Consider the following 21,923-nt stretch of genomic DNA (forward strand, 5'->3'; position numbering starts at 1 on the left):
GGAGCAGATCCCTGTTCCTTGGTAGAAAAGGACAATTCAAGGAAACTGAAAGGTTAAAGAGACAGTCAGAATCATGCAACTGTGGAAAACCATTTCTCTAAACGACATTAATCGAGGTAAGCTGATGGCTTATGTGTACATTTGAACCTGAATACAGATCTGGCCATGTCTGATTTAAAGAGAAAAAAAAAAACAATACACATCAAACTTGACCGCTAAACTCTCTTGTAAAAATCATCAATTAAACCGTCTAATGCATGAGGATTTAAAAATAAAATGAGAATGACTTAAACAGATCATTAACAACCCAAAATCTACATGGCATTCATTCTCACAAGGAGCTCAAGTCCAACTTTTCACCAGAACTGTAGACGTATCCAGCTAACTGGATTTTTTTCCACTAGCCAGACTGAAGACATTTTGGCTCTTGACAGCAGGAAGGACAAGCACAGGTGTAACTTATAATATTAATGAAGGGTTTCAGCGAGCCACAGCAGAAATCTGGAAGTGAGAACACCTACGCAGAGTTTAAAAAATGTTAATGTCTCCTAAGAAATGGAAGATTTGAAGCAGGATAGGATGGAGTTAGTAGCGTCTTCACTGAAAAATTAGTATAGGACAGAAAGAGACCAATACCGTAAATGTTTATATCAATATTTTCTGAGCTTACATGATAGAGGTGGATGAGAATATGTTATTATTGGAATATTTTAAACAAGTGAAGTTTCTCAAAATTAAATTTAGACTGTTGTTGCTAAACGTGACCACGAGGAAGCAGGAATCATTCAGGAAAAGCATGGGAGTCAATCCTTGGAGAAAAAGATCAATATTTCTGTCCACGATGGAATGCATGCTGGTGTGTGGCACATCTAAATTCACACTCTGATCCATTATATTCTTAAAGCCAGCGAAGTTCAAATTATAAACATTACAGCTTGCTGCACAGGGCACAAAAAAGTATTCATGCTTTTTGAACGCAACCAGACTTTATTAGGTTACTATAACTCAATCCCATCCATTTTAGTGGTGTTTTATGGAATAAACCAAGAAAAATAGCTACGAGGGTTTCATCCAGTTTTCTTTCCTTTGAACCATAAATAAATTACAGAGAAACTAAATAAGCTCATGTAATTAGAGCTTATGTGACTTAATTCTAGTGCAATTCTGGTTGTTCTGTGAAGGCCTCAGAGGTTTGTTAGTGAACAATAACGAGCAAACAGCATTATAAAGGAAAGGAACAGAGCAGACAGGTCAGGTTAGAAAGTCGTGAAGAAGTTTAAATCAGAGAGAAGCTTTGCTCTTGTCAGATGAGACCAAAATGGTTTTTTGTTTTGTTTTTTTAATTTCTGGGCTTAATGCAAAGAGCTATGCATCGCAGAAAATGTAAATACATTACATAATTCACAATGTAAAACACAGTGGCGGTAGCTTCCTGCAGGGGGGGATCCTTTCTTCGGGAGAGACGGGTAGGTAAGAAAACCTGGTATAAACTCCAAAAACAGCCAGGAAAAGGAATCCAAATGCAAAGCCGAGAGAACCTGTGACTCTCCAGCAAAGCTGACTGTTGTGCAAAGTAAAGAACAAAAATTCTAACCTCTACACGTGCAAAACTTTCTGAAACATACCCAAAGACTTGCAATTGTAACTGAAATAAGATTCTGAGAGTGTTGCTCCAGAAGGGATTAAAGGAAACGCACACCACCATTTATCATTTTTCTTTCACTTCACAATTATGCACAAATCTGAGTTTGTAAATTGAAAAAATTAAATAAATGTAGTGTTTTTAAGTTAGCGTTTGTAACAGAACAAAATGTCACAGCATAAATAATTTCCCAACTAACATAAAACTCTCACACCAAGTTTTCAATGTGCGAGTCTACTTTAATAAAGTTAATTCCAATTAGTCCAATTACAGTAGCTTAAATAACACACTGCTGCAATGTGTTTCTAGCAAAAGAAACATTAATACACAAACAGAACTTCCTTGATAAAAAAACCCCCCAAAAAAATCCAAAACACGAGTTGTTTAATTCAGTCAAGTGTCTCACACACCAACATTTCACACAACCAAGATAGTTTAAAGGAAATTATTTTACATAAAGAATACAAGCTCAAATAAAAAAAACATTTCATTTAACCCAAAGGGAAATTAAATATTGTCTCTCAATCCAAAAAAATATGAAAAGCAGTCTACAAAAAGAACAGATCAGAATGAAGCTACTTCAATATGCAACTGCACAGTTCTAGAACAGCATCTTACACAAACTATTAACTATACAGAATTATACAGGATTCAAACAACCAATCCCTAGCATAGTCTGTATGTTTCATTTTTGACTTTCTTACTTCCAAGCATGTCTACAGACAGAGTGCACTTTGAATGGCTTAATAATAAAATGTCAAGATACTTCTACAAACAAGAAATGACAAAAAAAAAACTCTATTGAGGATTTAGTTGTTAACTAGTTTGAGGAAATGATCCTTGTGCCAGACATCAACTGACCTTGCAGCGAACAAACAACTCTGACCTAACAGCGCAGACCAAGAATACCGTTGAACGAATTCGCTCTTTACTCAGACTGTGTTGTATAATAACACCTGGCCTGGCTCTGTGCTAAATAGATATTCCTTGTGCTGGAAAAAAAAAAAAAAATTCCAGATGGTTTGAGCTGCATTTGCTTATTTTATTTCCACCATGCAAATGACGTGAGGTGAGCACCATAAGGTGATATCCAGACATTGGGCTGCTATGTGACTGATGGGTGAGAAAAAAGGTCTGTAACAAATGGGGCCAATTTGCAATAACAAAAAATATATTTCCATAACAAGATAAGCCATTACAGAAAAATAGCGAATAGTCAATTAAAGTGCCTGGAATACTTGTCATGTTAAAAACCGCAGGAGTGCGAAACTCAGTCTGTTCTAATGGGATTTCAATGTGACTGACACAAAGCAGTTCATAATTTAGAAAGGGAAAGAAGAAGACGGTCTTTATAAACTAACAAAACACAAGTTAATAGGAAATTTAATTATGGCAAATAAGTTAAATGGAATAACTTATAGCTTGCAAAAAAAAATTGCATTATTGACAGAATACTATAACCATCTTTTTTATTTCATTTTTTATTTAATTTGTAGTGTCAATAAAGTCAGCTGAAGTGCCTATTTCACCATTATGCATGTTATGTCAGTTACGGCATACTGGAGGGTTAAATGGGTAGGTATGGGAAATGTGGGGTTATGGTCAAGTATGAGTTATTGTAGAAAGGATAAATGTTTAAAGCTGCAGCCTGGACATACATTAGGCAGCAGACCGCATCCCTGTGCAGCAGCAGCAGCAGCAGCAGCTACACCGGCTGGTTGACGTGTGCTTCTACTGAAATCAGAGCGAAACATTCCTGCAGCTGCTACAGAAACCCTCTTCATAACCCCCCCTTTGACTCAAACCAGTAACATAACCAGCGCCTCCAGTAGAAAGACGTCAAAACGTCCTTATATTACCCTCCTGAAGATAAAAGGAGGTGTTCATACACAAACCTCCTCATCTGGCCGAACAGCTAGCCAGTGTTAGCCAGCAGTGGTCACAACAAAATGTATTTACTCTGTCCTGCGATACAAGACCAACATTAGCTTCAAAGGCTACTTACCTCCAGCAGAAAGTGCGTCCTGGAAATGGAGGCTAATTCCTCCCCCAAGCGGACGGAGAGCTAGTGAGAAGTGTGACAGTGTTAAATCTGAGCGGCTACGGTCCCCGGCCAGCCTGGCGGTGTTGCTGCGTTTCCATCTCACAGCTCCATTAAAAGCTGCATTGTTGGAGCGACGGCTGCACAAACATCACTGACTGCACGCAGTGAGGCATTCTGGGAAACGAGGTAGAGCAGTGCCATTAAACGCTGCGGTAGAAAGGTGGAGAAACTGCGCCCCCTGGTGTACGGTCTGGATGCGGTCCACTTTTATGGCGCATTGTAGACCAGGAGTCTGCAATCTGCGTCTCCTGGGCTTCCATAATAACTTTAGCTCAATAGTGATAAACTGTGAAATGTTTAAAATAAAAAGCTTGTCCAGTGTAGATGGTATCAGACAGAAGAAATTTGGCTAAAATAACATCAGTTTTGGACAGTGTCTCTATAATATGAATGAATAATATGCAGATGTTGTTGAACTGACACAAACTGCTGCATCCCAGGTGCACAAACAAGCGTTTTTATATGTCCTTTCTCCTAACAACTGTTAAACTCTATGACCTTCATTTCCCCTAACAAACTCAAGCTCATTTACATTCTGGCGGTTGTTTTCACAGTTTGCGTTAATTGCTTTGCGTTAATTAGATGTTTTTGTTAAGAAAATTCTATAAAATGTGTGAAATGATTTTCCCTATTTTTTATCTTAATCATTAATGCTATATTAGATTGATGTCAGCAACAATTAAATTAAAAACCGTAAACCAAATGTATTTTCCATTATTCTTCACATAAGGAGAGAATAAACTGGGATTTAACTTTAACTTCCATGAGCAAAAGTTTATACTTTCATTCATTTTCCTTTCTGGTGTTTTCAAAAAATGTTGTGAAATCCCTTTTATGCAAATAAATTAAAAATTACTATATATGCTACTGTTAACAAGGAAAAATATATGAAAAAGAAATACACTTTTACTCGCAATGAACTAACTTAATTTAGTAACTGTTATTGCTGACAATGGTTAGTATATTATTTGTTATGCTGTGACAAGGATGTGTTGTGGATGTGGAGAAGGTATTTTGTGGGGGCTGCTGAGGGAGTATGGAGTATCTGGGCAGCTTTTAGAGGCTATCCGATCCTTGTATGTCTTAAGCAAGAGCTGTGCCCACATTCTCAGTGTAAAGTTGATATTGCTCCCAGTGTGCGTTGAACTCTGCCACGACTGCCCCCTTGTAATCAATCATGTTTGTGGTGTTCATTGACAAGATCTTAAGGCATAGGAAAGAGGGGGAGGGGTGACTGGTTTGGCAACCTCAGGATCTCATATTTGCTGTTTGCTGACTATGTCTTCTGGTGGCTTCTTTAGGTCAGGACCTTTTGCATACACCGGAGTGGTTTTCAGTTGAGTCAGCTCCTGTAAGTCTGAGGCCATGATTCTTGACTTGAAAAGGTGGTCTGCTCCCTCTGGACTCAGGGTCAACCTTTGCCTGAGTTTAATCTTGGTGTATTTATTAGTGATGGTAGGAAGGAAAAGTAGATGGACAGATGGATTGGGGTTTTGTCTGCATAATGCAGGCTCTGCTCCAGTCTGTTGTGGAGAAAGAGCTGAGCCAAAACGTAAAGCTCTTACTTTAGAGCTCAGCCTAGATTCAGACCCTCCCCTATGTTCTTATGACATGAATCAGGACTGGAAGAATCCCAGATACACGTGGATGAAATAGACTTCCTCTATAGGGTGGCTTATGGAGGAAGTCTTACCTCGGAGCTCTGTCATATTGGGAGAGCTCAAAGTGGAGTCGCTGCTCCTTGCCACCAAAAAGGAGACCGCTGAAGTGGTGGAATAACAATAAGAAAATATTTTTTTAATCGATAAATGAGCAAAACTAAATAAATTATACTTATGATACATTATTATTATTATTATTAGCCCGTTGGTTCGTTTTAGAATTTTGGCGTGAGCTTCAGTCCTCCCGTCCTGCTGGTGGCAGTAATGAGTTATATAAAGCTCAGACGTACCAATCCAGTTGTAGCAGAAACAGTCTCAGTGTGGAGAGCATGGAGAATAAACACATGTCTGCTTTTTCTTTGTATCAGTCTCTGCAGTCAGAACTGCCCCCTCCGCTTAAGAAGCCCTGCCAGCGGGTACAGGTGTGTGTACAGGCTTCATCAATACCCGACGGGAATATCTATATATGCATGGCTTAATATTTACTGTGCGAACACATAACTGATATTTGTGTTTCTTCGCATCGTATGCATCGTCAATGTGTGGCACTTTAAATTAACCTCCTTTTTTTAATGATATCTAATTAGGTGGAAGTAAAGAAGAAAAAGAAAAAAGTAAACGGATCTGCAGCTGCTATTGTCAACCAACAACGGGCCAAGAGGAGGAAGATCCGCAAAAAACTCGAGAAGGCAGCGAAGAAACAGGAGAGTAAGAAAAATGGACTAGATAATACTGTAAGCATCTGCTCAGGGTTTGACCGTAAATCAGTGTTGTTGAGTGTGTGTGTGTGCGAACCAGATTGAGCGTTTGTGTTTTTTAAAAGCAGCAGCAGAAGGAGGAGAGTGTAACTGCAGAGTCTTTGGATGCGTTGCTCACTGAACTGACCAGCGTTAACAACAGCAAAGAGAGAGCCAACAAATTATTCCAGTGGCTCCTCAAACCCGTTCCTGCCAAGTTCTTCTTCAGGTAAAGTGTCTGTATGGATGCTACATGATTTGTAAGATGCTCTGCATTTAATTGAACCCCCACAGCCACTACAATGTGTCACTACACAGTTGGTACGTCCAGAATGATTTGCTGTGTTAGTTTTCTACCTCTCTCCCTTGTGTTCATCAGGTTTTACAAGTTGGCGAAACAGTCAAACTTAATCTAATTAGCTTTACCCACTACAGAGCTGCAATCAGCATGTTTTTATGTGTTCCTCTCTCGTTACCCTTTCATAGAACCAGCACATTGAAGTGACTACTGCATAACCTGCTGGTAGATTCTTCCAGCTGACCTGGGGAATCTCTGCAGCTCCATGTTAATCCCATCATTTGTCTGCTTTGTTTCTTGGTCTTCATGATGCTGTTTGTTCGTCAAAAAACGTCTGAGAATCTACAGAGAGCAGCTGTGTTTTACATTGATAATAAGTTACACACTTTTGATGCAGTTTGGTTGCACCGAAGTCCGTTTAGGAATATCGGGTTAAATAGGGCAGAATAGAAATAGACGGCGTACTTTTCATACTTTTATTTAAATGCAGCGAGTTGGTGGTCATAATGTTTTTGCAAGGAACTGGATTATCTAAAGGTAATGTTTTTTCTGCTCATCCTGGTGATGCTTCATTGTATATAAGTCCAAGAAGGTTGAACTTTGCATTTTTTAACATGGTACACTAACATTTTCTGTTATTATTAAATAGCACATAAAGGTTGCTATTGTCAGTGGATTTGGTTTAAACGTATGGATTTACCTGCAGCAGGTCTGCAGGAGTGTGTGTGAGAGATAAAATGCTGTGATGTGCAGTGACCTGCTTGCGCACTTGTCCCCATGTTCTTTGTCAGTGCTTCCATCTGGGGAAAGCACAGTGTGTTCTGTAAAGCTTTTGTCATGGTCAGCATTTATATTTTCAGCTGTTTGTCCTACTGTTTCTCCTACTGGGATCATATCAGGTGGACCAGCATTTGTTTTCCCCACAAACAATCAATGGAGCCCTGAGGGATGCCTATGCTATTTAGTTGCAGATTTGCCAAATGTTTCTAAATGCTTACTGGGGAAAATGTGCTTGTGACAAACACAGCACGAGTAACTTGGAAGATATGTAATATATCTTCTTACTTGGACTTCAAAATCTCATACACCATGTATTTATTTATTTTTTTTGTTTTGCCTCATTTGTTTCCTTTGCGGTGATTTATTTGACTTTTTTCTATATGTGAAGGGAAACATGGGAAAAGAAGCCTGTCTACGTTCAGCGCAAGAATCCAGATTACTACAAGGGATTGTTTTCAACAGCTGAGTTTGACCGTATATTGAGGAAGGTAATGTTCTACAACGATGCACATATCTGTCGGCCAGTTATCTAATGATCACCTCTAACTGGTGATCAGTGAGTCAAAAACTGAAACATCCGTTTTTCTCAGTTTTATAAATGATGCAAAAACTTAGATCTACCAATTTTTTTGTTAGCCTGCACCAACAACTGGCATGCTTTATGAATTTGTGTATTTTTTTCTTAAAGGAAAATGTCCAGTATGGAGTGAACCTGGATATCACCAGCTATGTTAATGGCAAGAGGGAAACGCACAACCCACCAGGGAGAGCTCTGCCGTTCACTGTGTGGGATTTTTATGAGGTAAGAATGGAACAGTTCAGGTTTTATGCTTGCTTATGCAAGTATTCCTAATAGCATTTAGGTGTCATTTTGTAGCTGCAATTTGTCTAAGACATTTGCATTAAGACGTTTGCATATTTTCTAAGATAACGTCCATGAAGAAGTTAGAGATACAAATGTACATTTTACTGGAGTTAATGCACTAAATACTTCAATGACTTGATATTTTGTCATCTAGAGTGGCTGTTCTGTGCGCCTCCTGAATCCTCAGGCTTTCTCCTCCACAGTGTGGAGTGTGCTTTCCATCCTCCAGGAGAAATTTGATAGCATGGCAGGAGCCAATGTGTAAGTTCAAGGGAAAAAAAAACAAAAAAAACTTGCTTGCCTCAAACTTCTTTTTTGTTTGTTTCCGTTTTAAACGCATTTTTCTTTCAACCAGATATCTGACGCCTCCGGGAACTCAAGGTTTTGCTCCGCATTATGACGACATTGAAGCTTTCGTGATTCAACTGGAAGGGAAGAAACACTGGCGAGTGTACAGTCCGAGGTAAAATTTATTAAGGTTTAAACTCATCAAAAAGCACCACGTTCATCTATTCTTCTATAACAATACAAAAATATTTTTTCAAATTTTGTTTTACAATTTTATGGTGTTTATTTTTTATTTTTTTAATAAAATTGCTCTCCTGGTCTTGCTGAAGAAAATGATCCCCACAACATGATGCTGCCACCAGCATGTTTTATGGTGGAGAAAATGTACATTTTACTCTGATCTGATCCAAGCATCTTCTTCTACATATTTGCATTAATACACGGGGTTAAATATAAAGGCATGCCACACTTTTCAAAGTTTTTTCTAACTTCATAATTGTGCACTTTTTTTGACACAAGAAATGCTTGAATAATATGCATTCTTTTGAAATATCTTGATCAGTTTTTAATACACATATATAAAGTGGAGGTAATTTGAGGAAAGAGCAGCCAACATTTTGGGTTGTTGACTAAATTTCTGGTAAATATGTATCAATTATATAAATAATTGATACATATAGTGGGAGAAATACCTTTTTTTTATTTTTTTATTTACATCTTTAGGTCCGAAGATGAAGTCTTGCCTGTGCTTTCTAGCCGTAAGTACCAAAAAGGTCTTGATTCTTTCAATGACATAATTTACCTCATCTGAAATGAAAACAGGGCATTTTAATCCTTTTCTAAAATTGGTTTTACAGAGAGAACAAGCTAATTTTGTGACAATAGAAGAAGTGAATCAACTCTTTTGACATGCAGCACATTTGATATTGTGGCTGTTGAGGATGCGTCGGACATTTTGCGTTCTCCTTTCTAGCAAACTTTGACCAGGCAGAGATTGGGAAGCCCATCCTGGACGTGGTGCTGGAAGCCGGGGATCTCCTCTTCTTCCCTCGAGGATTCATCCATCAGGGCAACTGTTTGCCAGACGCACACTCTCTGCACATCACCATCTCCTCGTACCAGAAAAACAGCTGGGGCGACCTGCTGCAGAAGGTAAATGCACTTTCGGTCCCGCAGTCGACGCAGCTGGCAGGAAGCCGCATTACTGCGTTGCAACATTCGAAATATAGAACAATGTTGATGTAGACTCCGTACTGCTTTGTGTGTGATACATTTTGAAATAAAAAAATAAAAGTGGTTGAGCAGTTTTATTTGATTTAATGTTTTGTGATTTCATGTTTAGGTCATTCCTGCTGCATTAGAAGTGGCGATGGAGGAAGATGTGGATTTTAGACGGGGTTTACCTTTGAACTACCTGACCTACATGGGAGTGCAAAATTCAGATAAGGTCATTATTGCTACATTAACTCATTCTGGACTTCCTTGGAGCATAATTAAAGATTTTTTTTTAAACAAAAATTGGATGCGTGGTTGTGAAATTTTATCTAATCTGTACAGACTCAAATATAAACATACATCCCCACCATTTTTATTATCTTTTCCTTTTTAAACATATCTCAGCAAGCTGCATCTTGACTGCTGTTTTTGTACCAATCAGTGCAATTCTAGAATAACTCTCACTGTTTTGATTGGAGATTATAAAGCTTACTGTAATTGGTTGGTGGATTTAAAAAAAAGGTTTAGCTAATGTTAGCCTGTTTAATAATATATAAGCATTTCTTTAGCTCCACTCTAAATTCAGACTTGTGGACCAAAGTTTTGTTTTTAAAAATAATTGCAATTGTGTGCTATAATCATGCCACCTTGTAAAAAGAATGGTTCAGACAAGCTTAAAATGCCCGAATTAATGACGTTTATGCTCATAAGTTATTTAGCAACTTTTCACCGAAACCGCAACTCCTAGTGAGTGAAATTGTTCTTGTGCAGGAGGACCCACGGAGGGCATTTTTCTTGTCTCGGGTTGAGAAGTTGATAAAAAAACTGCCAAATTTCGCCCCGGTGGACGCCGCCGTCGACCAGAAAGCCAAAGAATTCTTCCACGACTGCCTGCCTCCTGTGCTCACTCCAGGTTTGTGCTGTAATGTATGACATTACGAATCAATGGATGGTTTGAGGTTCCAATATTTGATCTCATCGCTCTCAGATGAACTGGCCACCAGTGTGCACGGAGCGCCGGCCAGGTGGGAAAATGGCAAAGTTAAGAATGTCGGTGTTCACATCACTACCCAGACCAAGATCAGGCTGCTTCGTGCAGGGTGTGCCAGGTACAACAGCAAAACTTTGTTTATTTATTTTTTTAGTTAGCAAAAATACATCTTACCGATTCTTCTTTTTGTGCCAGACTATGCAGCGATGGAGATGCCGTGCACCTTTGCTACACCGTAGATAACTCCAGAGTTTACCACAAAGAGGAGCCCAAGAGCTTTGAAATACAAACAGAGGTACATTTGTTTTGTGTGTCTTAATTCTTATGCTGTGCATTGTTCTGATTGCATCTACCTTATTTAATTTTTTTACTTCTTTCAGCATACAGATGCTGTTGAGTTTCTGATCCATTCGTATCCCAACTTTGTGACAGTGGGAAATTTGCCTTGTGATTTTGTTCAGGACAAGGTGGGATTCTCTGCTGTTTGCAGTAATATTTACTGTCAGTGATGATATGAGTTATGTATTAATTGCTGATGCTTTTTTCCCCCTTAGATTGCTCTGGCTGAACTTCTTTTTGAGAAGGGAATTATCCACACTTCTGAACCTCTTGAGGCCCCACCAGCTGTTGAGTCAGAATGACCACATTGTACAATTTAATGTTTGTTTAAAATAAGATCTACACCATGAAACTCGGTCTAAAAGAATCTTCTTTTGAATCTGTTATTTTCATGAATATGCCTTTTCTAGATTTTTTTGATGCATAAAAAACATACTAGCAAATAAAAAGTTCTTGAACAGACATTTTTATTTATTTTAGTTGATACAACTCAAAATAAGGTGTACATCAGTCTCCTTCAACATTACAGCTTGAGGGCCATTCATCATTATTCATTCACACTTAAACCGGTGGAACTTTACAAGCAGTGAAGCGTCTACTTCCAGGTCACCTCCTCACCAGGTTTCAACTCTCTGCAGGGGACAAAAGGTTCAACGGTCATAAGATTGTATCAAAACGTGTTATGATTGTCACTTCAAAGACAGTTTGCACTTTCAAAATTGACTTGAGGCAAAAGTAATTACAGTTCTTACCTCTTGTACAGTGCACTCTTGTTTCTGAATGCTGTCAGCTTCTGGTCCTGCTGTTTGTCAAGGTACCATCCAACCACAAAGCCCATGGGAATCAATATGTGTGCCCAATTCACACTGGATAATGCAAATTTGACCATGGTTCCTACAACCAAAGCAGGGAAAAAGATGAGGGAGTGATCTGAGTTGTTGGTACATAAATTTATTTTTTTGTATTATTTAAATGAACATTATTTTATCCACATCAATTCACAAAAAATGGCATCCTAAGGCATTTTCATTCTTTTTAATCACAGGACTGTAACAGTGAAACAATTTTAATTTAATTCAGAAATTTTATTCAAATTTTTTCAAATTTAGCTCGGTAACAAAATGTCTAAGGAAGCCAGCAAATTGCATCAGAACTTGTTTTCTCTGCATCCCGAGTAAGCAACAAGGCGACAGTGAAATATGTCCCTTTTAAGAATGAGGCAATAATTACAGATAAGCAAAAACAATAACATTTATAGCAGTTTTTGTTCTTTAGATGAGAGGTACAATATTAACATTGAAATACAAAGGTTTACATAGGATGTTTCTATAGTGTCTTTAATTTTGCATTCTACATGTTATTGAAAAATAAAGATAAGTAAAAAGCCTTTAGTTTACTAATCCTACATTTTACTTCCATCATCCTTACAATACTTGTCCGTTATACACCTGTATAAATGCACACATGCTTTTAATGTTAGCTGAATCTAAATTCTTCTACTCAAGATGCTGTAAATGCAAAACACAAATCGTTTCAAATATTTTAAATGTGCAAGGAAAATTCTGCGGCAGAGTTCTCTTTTTCTTTCTTCATTGACACAACCTGAGGTCAAAGGAAGATGCTTGCAGGCTATTCTACAAATGTTTTTCTAACCCCCCCCCATGAAATGCATAAAAATCCGTAAAATGATTTCAATTTCACAGCGTTGATGAGGTTTGTTAGTCCTGAAAACAAACTAGAATTAATTTAGGTCTACTTTCGAACAGTACAAAGTAAATGAGGAGACTCTAATGATTTTTAAGTGGCCTATTTAATCAACCTTTATTAGAACACGGGTTTAAGAGGAAACGTTAAGTTTGTTTATGTCTTTTCACAACAACAAGCAAACTTGATTACAGATGTAGATCTATTAAAATCAACAACGTCCATTTAAAATTATATTGCTGCATATCATTTTGTTTGGTTATTTGGCTATCAACGAAATCCAGCAAAAATGACACGAAGCTATACTTAATACAAATTCACCCACTGCTAACATGGCAGCTAACTGGCATTAGCAACTAACGCCGTATGTTAGAAAGATTTTGTTTTTTGCATGAAAATCTATTTCAGCGAGATAAATATGTAAGACCAATTGAAGGCAAACAATAAGAAATAAAATAAATAAATGAATAGCTTTAAAATAATACCTTATGTTAACACCAAACAGTAGCCTTCAGATCTTCCTTCTCGATGGGAAGGACATAGGATTGTACCAAGTATGTTTCAACGACATGTTTATGCTAAATGATAACACGGTTACAAGGATTGTGTTCGGAAGTTTATTTACAATAAGATACAAGTTAATCCTATGTTTTCTATAGAATTCATTCAATATAGTCCGACAACGTCCTATTTACTGTTTTCACACAGATTTATTATGACTTTATTTGGTACGTTCCTTTACCCTTTCACCTATGACGTAGCACCCAAAATGGCTGCTTCAAACCCGCTAACAGAAAAGTCTTGATTTTCAAGTAATAATAAATAATAACTTTAAGGTTACTTTCTTATATTCAAAAGAAGGATATATTTATTTAACGTTATATTCTGTCGCTCTTTTGACGTTTTCAGCTTTCTTTTAGTTATCTACCTAGCATGTAGCTAGCATGCTAAATAGCCGTTGCCCGGTAAACGGCTAACAATCGTTGTCAAAGCCAAACTGGATTAATGTTTTATCTTGCTACATACATTTACGTTTATTCTCATGCAGCTCACGTTGTATTCCATTTTGTGGAATTAAGCTTTTAAAAAAAACACTTTTGCTTGCCTTTGAATGACTCGTTATAGTTGGCCTTTGTTATAGAGACCCAACAATTAAAGTTGGATTGATGAAGACGGGTTTGTGCTTTTGTTGAGAAAAGTAAAGGAAAAATGACTTCCATTATCAAGCTGACAGCCGTGTCAGGGGTCCAGGAGGAATCGGCTCTTTGCTACCTGCTGCAGGTGGATGAATTTCGCTTCCTCCTGGACTGTGGATGGGACGAGAACTTCTCAATGGACATTATTGATGCCATGAAGCGGTGAGTATGATTACAGATGTCAAAGTTTTATTTATGTATTGCATTTCGACTTTAATAGAACACAGAAAGTTGTTGCGTTCTTTTATTTTCAGTGGGTTAGATCATTGTTCTCGTACATGTTTTGGATGATATAAAAACTAAATCTGGAAGGTGCATCTGATCCAGAAGGCTGTTGCCAGAGTTCTGAACGATACGTGGAAAATGGGTCAGATTACACCAGACCTGGAATCTCACTGCTCATAAAAGGACAGGATTCAAAATCTTGTTCCTCAAAAAATAAATCACCCTAAAAAATGTTTTAAATGTTATATATATAACTTTCAAGAGCTAAATCAAAATTGTTTGTAGAAAGCTTCTAACTTTTTTTTTGTTATCTCTGTATTGCGTTTTTGCTGTCAGATATGTTCACCAGGTTGATGCAGTCCTGCTGTCTCACCCTGACCCCATTCACCTGGGAGCCCTGCCCTACGCTGTGGGCAAACTGGGTCTGAACTGCACCATCTACGCCACCATTCCTGTCTACAAAATGGGTCAGATGTTCATGTATGATCTATATCAGGTACAGTACTGCAAGTTAAGGTTTAAGGTAAATAAATGTCATATTTGCAAGAATAGGACTGATTCCTTGAATGCTTATTTCTTGTTCTAGTCGAGAAACAACAGTGAAGATTTCACGCTCTTCACCCTGGATGACGTGGACAGTGCTTTTGATAAAATCCAGCAGCTGAAATACTCACAGATTGTCAATCTGAAAGGTGAGACGAAAATCAAGTGCCTCGTTTTCTATAACCTTTCATAAGAAGATGATTTTATAAAAGTTATTTTCTTTTCGTTGCAGGAAAGGGGCACGGTCTGTCGATCACTCCTCTCCCAGCCGGACACATGATCGGAGGCACCATTTGGAAAATTGTCAAGGACGGGGAGGAGGAAATAGTTTATGCAGTGGACTTCAATCATAAGAGAGAAATGTAAACGGACACAAAAACATAGTTGTGTAAGCAAGATCTTAAGCCGTACATCAGTTGCTAATTTGCGTGCTCTTCTACTCTGTCTGTTCCAGCCACCTTAACGGCTGCACACTGGAGAGCATTAGTCGACCGTCTTTACTCATTACAGATTCCTTCAATGCTGCTTATGTACAGCCACGCCGCAAACAAAGAGACGAGCAGCTGCTTAGTGAGTAATACGCACAGAAGTCTTTACAGTAAAAAGCACCTTCGGTTCAGTAAGCATGAAACTATATAGAAAACTCTGTCTGTGCCTTTACTAATGGGCTGTATCATCATCCTCCTTTAATACCCACAAAGCGAACGTAATGGAGACCCTCCGTGGTAATGGTAATGTCCTTATTGCCGTGGATACGGCCGGCCGCGTGCTGGAGCTGGCACAGCTCCTCGACCAGATTTGGAGGACGAAGGACGCTGGGCTCGGCGTTTACCCGCTAGCGCTGCTCAACAACGTCAGCTACAATGTGGTGGAGTTCTCCAAGTCCCAGGTACCAATCAGTATCACACTTTCATACAATTAAATTTTGGTTTTAATGAAGTCCAAAAGATATTAAGTATTTCAGTTGTAGCACAGATATGAGCATGAATGTTGTTGTGATCAGTTTTCTTCCTTAGATTTACAACAAGTAGTTTATAACAAATAGTGATTAAAAAAATTAAACAAAACATGGCTGCAAAATGAAAGCTGAAGCAAAATAGCTAAACAGCTGAAAGTAAAATATTCCCAATAAAACGATGCACACAGATATTGGATAAAGCTATTCAGTTAAAAACATTTTTAAACTCAAATCGAAAGCCATATGCTTATTTAAAAATTGCAGAATAATAAATTGTGTATTTTAAGATCTCAGAAAAATTCTAAGTTGAAAAAAAAAAGTGTCTTCAATTTGCTTTTAAGAACCTTCTGTCTTCCTCTGTATGTTATGTAAAGATGTTCCAGAGCTTCCATATGCTTTACTTATAACTACTGGAATATTTAATAAACGGCTACAAAGAGATACGAGTATTTCTGGAAGCTGAGCCTAATATACTTCGTAGTGTAAGTGAGATCTTCTAAGACCATTAAGAGCGTTGCAAACAAGAAAAATGGTTTCAAATTAATTGCTGAGTTTAACAGGTAACCATAGCAGAACTGAACTTTTAAGTATTGCAACTTTGTAATTGTTTTTTGCAGACAAAGGAGCAGAGCAGGGATCCAATCTGCGAGTAACAAAAGCATGGATTAATAACTCTGTTGTCTGTATTGGCTTGAGAGAAAATTGGCCTTCCTCTGAAAATGTTTTCCTAGTAATAAAATCCAGTTCTGGTTAATGATTTAGTGCGTCTTGAAACTGAGGTTCAAATTAAAAATGTCTTCTTGTTTGCAGGAGTGTTTTAGGGTCTTTCTATCATCTTTATTGTAAGATTTTTTTCAAGCTTTTCCACACTTAGAAAACAATTGCGTTGTTTTCATTCCATTACTATTCATTATGTTGTCTTTCTATCTGTTTATTCTTTTTTTTTTTTTTTCTTGTAAAAACCAAACCCGTCTCTGTAGGTGGAATGGATGAGTGACAAACTCATGAGGTGTTTTGAGGACAAAAGGAACAATCCGTTCCAGTTCCGACACTTGAACCTTTGCCACAGTCTGGCAGACCTGGCCCGGGTACCCAGCCCCAAGGTGGTGCTTTGCAGCCAACCGGACCTTGAGTCTGGCTTCTCCAGGGAGCTCTTCACCCAGTGGTGCCAAAATGCTAAAAATTCCATCATCCTTACCTACCGCACCACGCCTGGCACCCTGGCCCGCTATCTCATCGACAATCCTGGAGAAAAGATGCTGGATTTGGAGGTGAGAGGGGTTTTCGTGCAGAATCTTCCCTGAAAAATGCTGCCATTTGTGCCGATGTTCCAGCATCCCAGAGTCATGATTAACTTCTTCTATGCACATCAGGTCAGGAAACGAGTAAAACTGGAAGGGAAGGAGCTGGACGAGTATGTTGAAAAGGAGAAAGTAAAGAAGGAAGCGGCTAAAAAAATGGAACAAGCCAAAGAGTAAGTTTGAATAATCTCTGAATCTTTAAAGTATGGTTACAGGTTGTTTTTTGTTTTTTTGTTTTAACATGGAATGTAATTATTAAGTAAAATATCTGTGAAAGTTGTTAATTATTGTGTTTAAAGAGGGACTAGTAAAGTCCATAATGTATACTTTTTGATCTAGTAAAAGTACTAGAAACTCAAAAATGGGCCCCTGATTACAAATGGAAAAATGTCGTATGATGTACGAGCTATAAGAAAGAACTTTAGATGGAATTAAGGTGTTTTTTATGGCTTTTTTCAGGGTGGATGTGGATTCGAGCGATGAGAGCGACATGGAAGACGATCTGGATCAGCCGGCTGCGGTGAAAACCAAGCATCATGACCTGATGATGAAGGGCGAGGGGAGCCGCAAAGGAAGTTTCTTCAAACAGGCCAAAAAGTCATACCCCATGTTCCCGGTGCACGAGGAGAGAATCAAATGGGACGAGTATGGAGAAATCATCAGGTGCTGAAGTCTGAATGCAAATCGAAGGAAGTAGAGATTTTTTTTTTTCACCAAGTAACCCATTGTGGGGTTTTTTTCTTAAAGGATTGAAGACTTTTTGGTTCCTGAACTGCAAGCCACAGAAGAGGAGAAGAACAAACTGGAATCTGGGCTGACAAATGGCGACGAACCCATGGACCAGGATTTGTCTGTCGTTCCTACAAAATGTGTCTCAAGTGTTGAGAATTTTGAAATAAAGTGGGTGATTACTCACAAAGTGAACCACACCAGTATAATCTCCATATCTATAAAACTCTTACAATGACCCTGTGTTTCTTCCTCTATGTTATAGAGCGAGGGTGACGTACATAGACTACGAAGGTCGCTCCGATGGCGACTCCATAAAGAAGATCATAAATCAGATGAAGCCCAGACAGCTTGTGATCGTTCACGGGCCACCAGAAGCAAGTCTAGACCTGGCCGAGTCCTGCAAGGCTTTCAGCAAAGACATCAAAGTTTACACACCCAAACTGCAGGAGACTGTGGACGCCACCAGCGAGACGCACATCTACCAGGTCAGTCTCAGGAAACTCTGCTTTTAAAGATGCCCACTGGAGAACCTTTACTGTGGTTTGTTGATTAGGTTTGATAGTCTATCAGGTCAAATCCACATAATGTTTGAGATTAGACTGTGACAAAAGGTAGAGGAGTTGAACTATGAGTTGTGTGTTTCTTCTGCTGTGAAACAAATTCAATTAAGTTGCATTTGTTTTTTCATTAACGCAGCTTCTTTTGTGTAGCTGTGTAACCTTCTCAATCGCCGCAGTGTCTTTCCAAGTCTTAAATTAATGTATCTGAAATTAAGACCTGCCTCAAAATGTCTTGCCTTCTTTGTAAAATATGTATGTTTACCTTAAATACAGTAATCTCTGGACTTTTTGTTGTGGCAGGACTATTTAAACTTGCATATTTTATGTAGTTCATTTTTCTCGTGGGACTTTTCTGTCAGACCACAAGCTTGATTGCTTACATTCTGTGACTCCAGGTGGTTGAGGCTACCGCTAACTAGATGCTAATAGATTCTTACCAGCTAGCTAGATAGCTTTTTGTAAACCATTGCCAATTGGCTGGATGATGTATGGCTCATTTCTGTTTCCAACCTGTGTGATTCTACATGCATTCTGTGCAAAGAATCTTGTGATTATTACTTTATAAAATGTGCAATTTTCCTTTTGTACATCTCTGTCATGATACAAGTCTTACATTTTATTCATTATGGTCTTAAAAGTCCTAAATTTGAGTTGGTGAAACCTGCAGAAACCCTGTAATCCTCTCCCTTCATCTCAACTTAAAGGTGCGGCTGAAAGATTCCCTGGTGAGCTCTCTGCAGTTCTGCAAGGCCAAAGACACGGAGCTGGCCTGGATCGACGGCGTGCTGGACATGCGCGTGGCCAAGGTGGACACTGGCGTGATGCTGGAGGAGGGCGTGAAAGAGGAGACGGAGGACAGCGAGGTTCCCATGGACACCGAACCCGAGCTTGGCATCGACCACAACGCCACGGCCGTGGCGGCGCAGCGCGCCATGAAGAACCTGTTTGGAGAGGACGAGAAGGAGATGTCGGAGGAGAGCGACGTCATTCCCACTCTGGAGCCGCTGCCTCTCACTGAGGTGGGCAGCTGTGGTTTTTCTGTTAGGAAAGCTTGTAGTACACAGCACTGAGTACATTCTGTAAATTCAACATTAACATTTGCATTTATTAAGTCTAAATATTTCTTTCCGACCAAAACAAAAACAAAAAACGGACAGTTGACTTGCATCTTTGAGAAGATATTTTCTTGTGATTTTAATTGTACATGTTCAGAATAGTCTATTAAAAGTTCAGTCTAACTGAGTCAGCTATTTCCTCCTCTCCTCAGATTTCAGGCCATCAGTCTGTGTTCATCAACGAGCCTCGGCTGTCTGACTTCAAGCAGGTCTTGCTGAGAGAGGGCATCCAGGCTGAATTTGTGGGTGGAGTTCTGGTGTGCAACAATGTGGTGGCCGTCCGCAGGGTGAGCGTCCAAACCCCTCTGTCCGTATCCTCTTTTTGATCATGCGGGCGGTCAGTCAGCGTACAGAAGACATTCAGCACGACAGATGTCATTTGACGCAGCTTGTCAGCCTTTTCCTTTTGATCATCACTGTTCATTTCATGAAGCATTGAGTTTGAGCACAACGGGCTACTGTTATGGAAAGTAGCCTGAGTTGTTGGTGATGAAGAAGAAGTTGACATGAGAAATAATTGTTGTAATTCTTGGATAAGGATATTAAAACAAAGTGGAGGAGAGAAATTCCTGGAGTTCCTGGATTTCCAGGAATCAGTTTCTGGATCCCTGCATCTGGTGATCAACCAATTTATTTTGTCCATCAATTTTTTTTTATCCGTAGTTTTTTTTTCCATGCACTGCCCCCATAAAATATAGAAGTTTACATACAGTGAATAAAAAAAACGTGTTTTTTTTTCCTTCACTGTATGAAGTTTAATCGGAACAAATTTCTCGTTTTAGATCAGTTAAAATGACCAAAATTATATCTGTTTTCTAATTGCCACAATAATGAGAGAACAAAAATGTCGGTAATTTCTTTTTCAGTGTCTTCTTGTGTGGCCATTATTTCTTTTCCCCATCTGTTCATTATTATTTCATCTGTTTTTCCATCATTCCACCTATTTTTAAATCCATCTATAATCCATCTTCCCTTCCTTTTTAATTGTTCTTTTTGCAGATCCCATATTCAGACTTTTATGACTTGAAAATATCTCTTCATTCTTTTTCTGGAATTTTGTATTTCAACTTTAGGAACTGGCTCAAAAGGAAAATTAATTATGAAAGTTGCATAGGAAGCCTTTTTTTAAGACTTCATGTTGACACCAGACTTGTTATAAGACACTTTCATTAAGCCCGTACAGTTATAATGAGTTATCTTAAGAGACAGAGGAGCAGAGATTACCTAAGTAGAATATAAAATACCCAGTGGCACATGAAGATATCTCACCTTAGGTGAAAGATCAGTCAGGATTTAACCAGAGTACAAGCTGAAGCCAGGATGCTAACAACAAACTGCATAATTGACAAGAACCTAAAATAGATGCAACACAGAAAATGAAATCAAAGAGAGCTGTGACCAGTAACAAAGCTTTTTCGGATGCTATTTAAATGGGAAATCTTGATCTGAATTCATGAGACACTTCCAAAAAAAAACAAACGTCTGCACAAAAGAATAGCGAACAAACCGTAAAGATGTTTTTCTCTGCAGCGATCTGCTGCACAAGGTTTGTTTATCTCTGCTGAGAGATGCAACCTCGTTGCTTCAGGGCTGAGGTGACCTGTGAATCTTTCTGTTCTTTTTGCTCAGACGGAGCCTGGACGCATCGGCCTAGAAGGCTGCCTGTGTGACGACTACTATAAGATCCGGGAGCTGCTGTATCAGCAGTACGCTGTTGTGTAGCAGCAGCAGAAGAAGAAGAAGAAAAAGACCCCCATGGATGCAGAAAACGGCATCTTTGTACACAAACTTTAGAAAGACTTTAATACAGTCTATGCCCTGTGGATTGTTCCATCCTCACTGTAAAACCTTTTGTATATTTCCCCTTTTATACATTAGTTCCAGACGTTTTTTTTATTGTTTACATTTATAAAGTGAAAGGCAGATTGTGTACCTTTATGGACTTCTTCATATGAACACCTGTGAAATTGTCACATTTCTATGAATCCACCCCCTGGGAAGCTATTTTCCACTTACTGTCAGTAAATTGTTTGTCCTGCAAACGGATCATTGTGTATTTGTCTCTATTATACGTGTTCAGCCAATTTTATTGTGGTAATTTGAACAACATTGTCACTAATATACACTTTGAACAGTACTGTCCCTCTTTATTGTAAAGATGGTAAAGTAATTATTGCAGCAGCTTAAGGTCACGCTGAAATTTTGTCATGAAAGAAAAAAACATGCATTTTATGCACATAAAAAAAAAATCAAGAAAAAAATGTTTTATAAAGTAACCATTGCAGCAAATATTGATACTCTCAATGAGCCTATAAACAGTAAATGTAACACTTTTCTTAGTTTAATTTACTTGTTTAAGTTTATGAGTATCTAGGTAGATATTGTTACTAGTATTTCATAACCTGTTTCCCAGAAGTATAGATATAATAACACTCGGATTGATTCCTTTTAGAAAATAGCTAAAGAAAATGTTAAGGGCGTAGAAAGAAATATCTTGGCGTCAACAAGTTCACCCAATCATTAGGTGATGTCTGCATACCATTCAGATGCTTGGGAGTCGGTAAAAAGTCTTTTCTGTCCCACCATCATAAATGTAAACATGTGAAGTTTGCAGAACTTTAACTAAATCCCTGTGCTTCAATCCAATAAAAGTTTGGTTTCTAAGAAAC

General features: G+C 38.5%; 4 protein-coding genes across 4 annotated transcripts in view; 2 read left to right on the plus strand and 2 right to left on the minus strand.

Moving 5' to 3' along the window:
- extl3 (exostosin-like glycosyltransferase 3) overlaps positions 1–3,858 on the minus strand; it is a 31,640-nt gene extending 27,782 nt beyond the window's left edge. The window contains exon 1 of the mRNA XM_008397458.3: positions 3,648–3,858. The gene's annotated coding sequence lies outside the window, so the exon portion shown is untranslated. The remainder of the gene's footprint in view (positions 1–3,647) is intronic.
- A 1,823-nt stretch (positions 3,859–5,681) lies between these two features.
- riox1 (ribosomal oxygenase 1) lies at positions 5,682–11,382 on the plus strand. The gene is made up of 15 exons (XM_008397461.3): positions 5,682–5,829; positions 5,995–6,141; positions 6,231–6,373; positions 7,611–7,710; positions 7,911–8,024; positions 8,242–8,348; positions 8,443–8,550; positions 9,099–9,133; positions 9,349–9,527; positions 9,718–9,822; positions 10,362–10,503; positions 10,579–10,699; positions 10,777–10,876; positions 10,962–11,048; positions 11,136–11,382. The coding sequence occupies exons 1-15, from the start codon at positions 5,737–5,739 to the stop codon at positions 11,220–11,222; spliced, it is 1,668 nt and encodes a 555-aa protein (XP_008395683.1). The 5' UTR covers positions 5,682–5,736; the 3' UTR covers positions 11,223–11,382.
- Positions 11,371–13,247, minus strand: ndufb1 (NADH:ubiquinone oxidoreductase subunit B1). Its single transcript, XM_081602538.1, has 3 exons — positions 13,110–13,247; positions 11,673–11,814; positions 11,371–11,552 (listed from the first exon to the last, which is right to left on the minus strand). The coding sequence occupies exons 2-3, from the start codon at positions 11,807–11,809 to the stop codon at positions 11,516–11,518; spliced, it is 174 nt and encodes a 57-aa protein (XP_081458664.1). The 5' UTR covers positions 11,810–11,814; positions 13,110–13,247; the 3' UTR covers positions 11,371–11,515.
- Positions 13,248–13,364: 117 nt separating this feature from the next.
- cpsf2 (cleavage and polyadenylation specific factor 2) lies at positions 13,365–21,300 on the plus strand. The gene is made up of 14 exons (XM_008397459.3): positions 13,365–13,982; positions 14,382–14,541; positions 14,632–14,737; positions 14,821–14,950; positions 15,043–15,158; positions 15,290–15,477; positions 16,527–16,817; positions 16,920–17,020; positions 17,307–17,510; positions 17,595–17,747; positions 17,842–18,064; positions 18,844–19,158; positions 19,407–19,541; positions 20,884–21,300. Exons 1-14 carry the CDS (start codon positions 13,834–13,836, stop codon positions 20,974–20,976), a joined length of 2,364 nt encoding a protein of 787 aa, XP_008395681.1. The 5' UTR covers positions 13,365–13,833; the 3' UTR covers positions 20,977–21,300.
- Positions 21,301–21,923: the final 623 nt, after the last annotated feature.

This window comes from Poecilia reticulata, chromosome 21, assembly GCF_904066995.2.
Source record: "Poecilia reticulata chromosome 21, P_reticulata-male-v2, whole genome shotgun sequence".
NCBI classification, from domain to species: Eukaryota; Metazoa; Chordata; class Actinopteri; order Cyprinodontiformes; family Poeciliidae; genus Poecilia; species Poecilia reticulata.

Excerpts from the sequence above, each read along its gene's own strand:
- riox1 (XM_008397461.3), top strand. The coding sequence starts at position 5,737 with ATGGAGAATAAACACATGTCTGCTTTTTCTTTGTATCAGTCTCTGCAG. Across the intron at positions 8,349-8,442 it reads AGCATGGCAGGAGCCAATGT|ATATCTGACGCCTCCGGGAA; the intron begins GTAAGTTCAAGG and ends TCTTTCAACCAG. Across the intron at positions 11,049-11,135 it reads GTGATTTTGTTCAGGACAAG|ATTGCTCTGGCTGAACTTCT; the intron begins GTGGGATTCTCT and ends TTTCCCCCTTAG.
- ndufb1 (XM_081602538.1), bottom strand. The coding sequence starts at position 11,809 with ATGGTCAAATTTGCATTATCCAGTGTGAATTGGGCACACATATTGATT. Across the intron at positions 11,553-11,672 it reads AAGAGTGCACTGTACAAGAG|AGAGTTGAAACCTGGTGAGG; the intron begins GTAAGAACTGTA and ends TGTCCCCTGCAG.
- cpsf2 (XM_008397459.3), top strand. The coding sequence starts at position 13,834 with ATGACTTCCATTATCAAGCTGACAGCCGTGTCAGGGGTCCAGGAGGAA. Across the intron at positions 14,542-14,631 it reads TCATGTATGATCTATATCAG|TCGAGAAACAACAGTGAAGA; the intron begins GTACAGTACTGC and ends TTCTTGTTCTAG. Across the intron at positions 17,511-17,594 it reads GAGTATGGAGAAATCATCAG|GATTGAAGACTTTTTGGTTC; the intron begins GTGCTGAAGTCT and ends TTTTTCTTAAAG.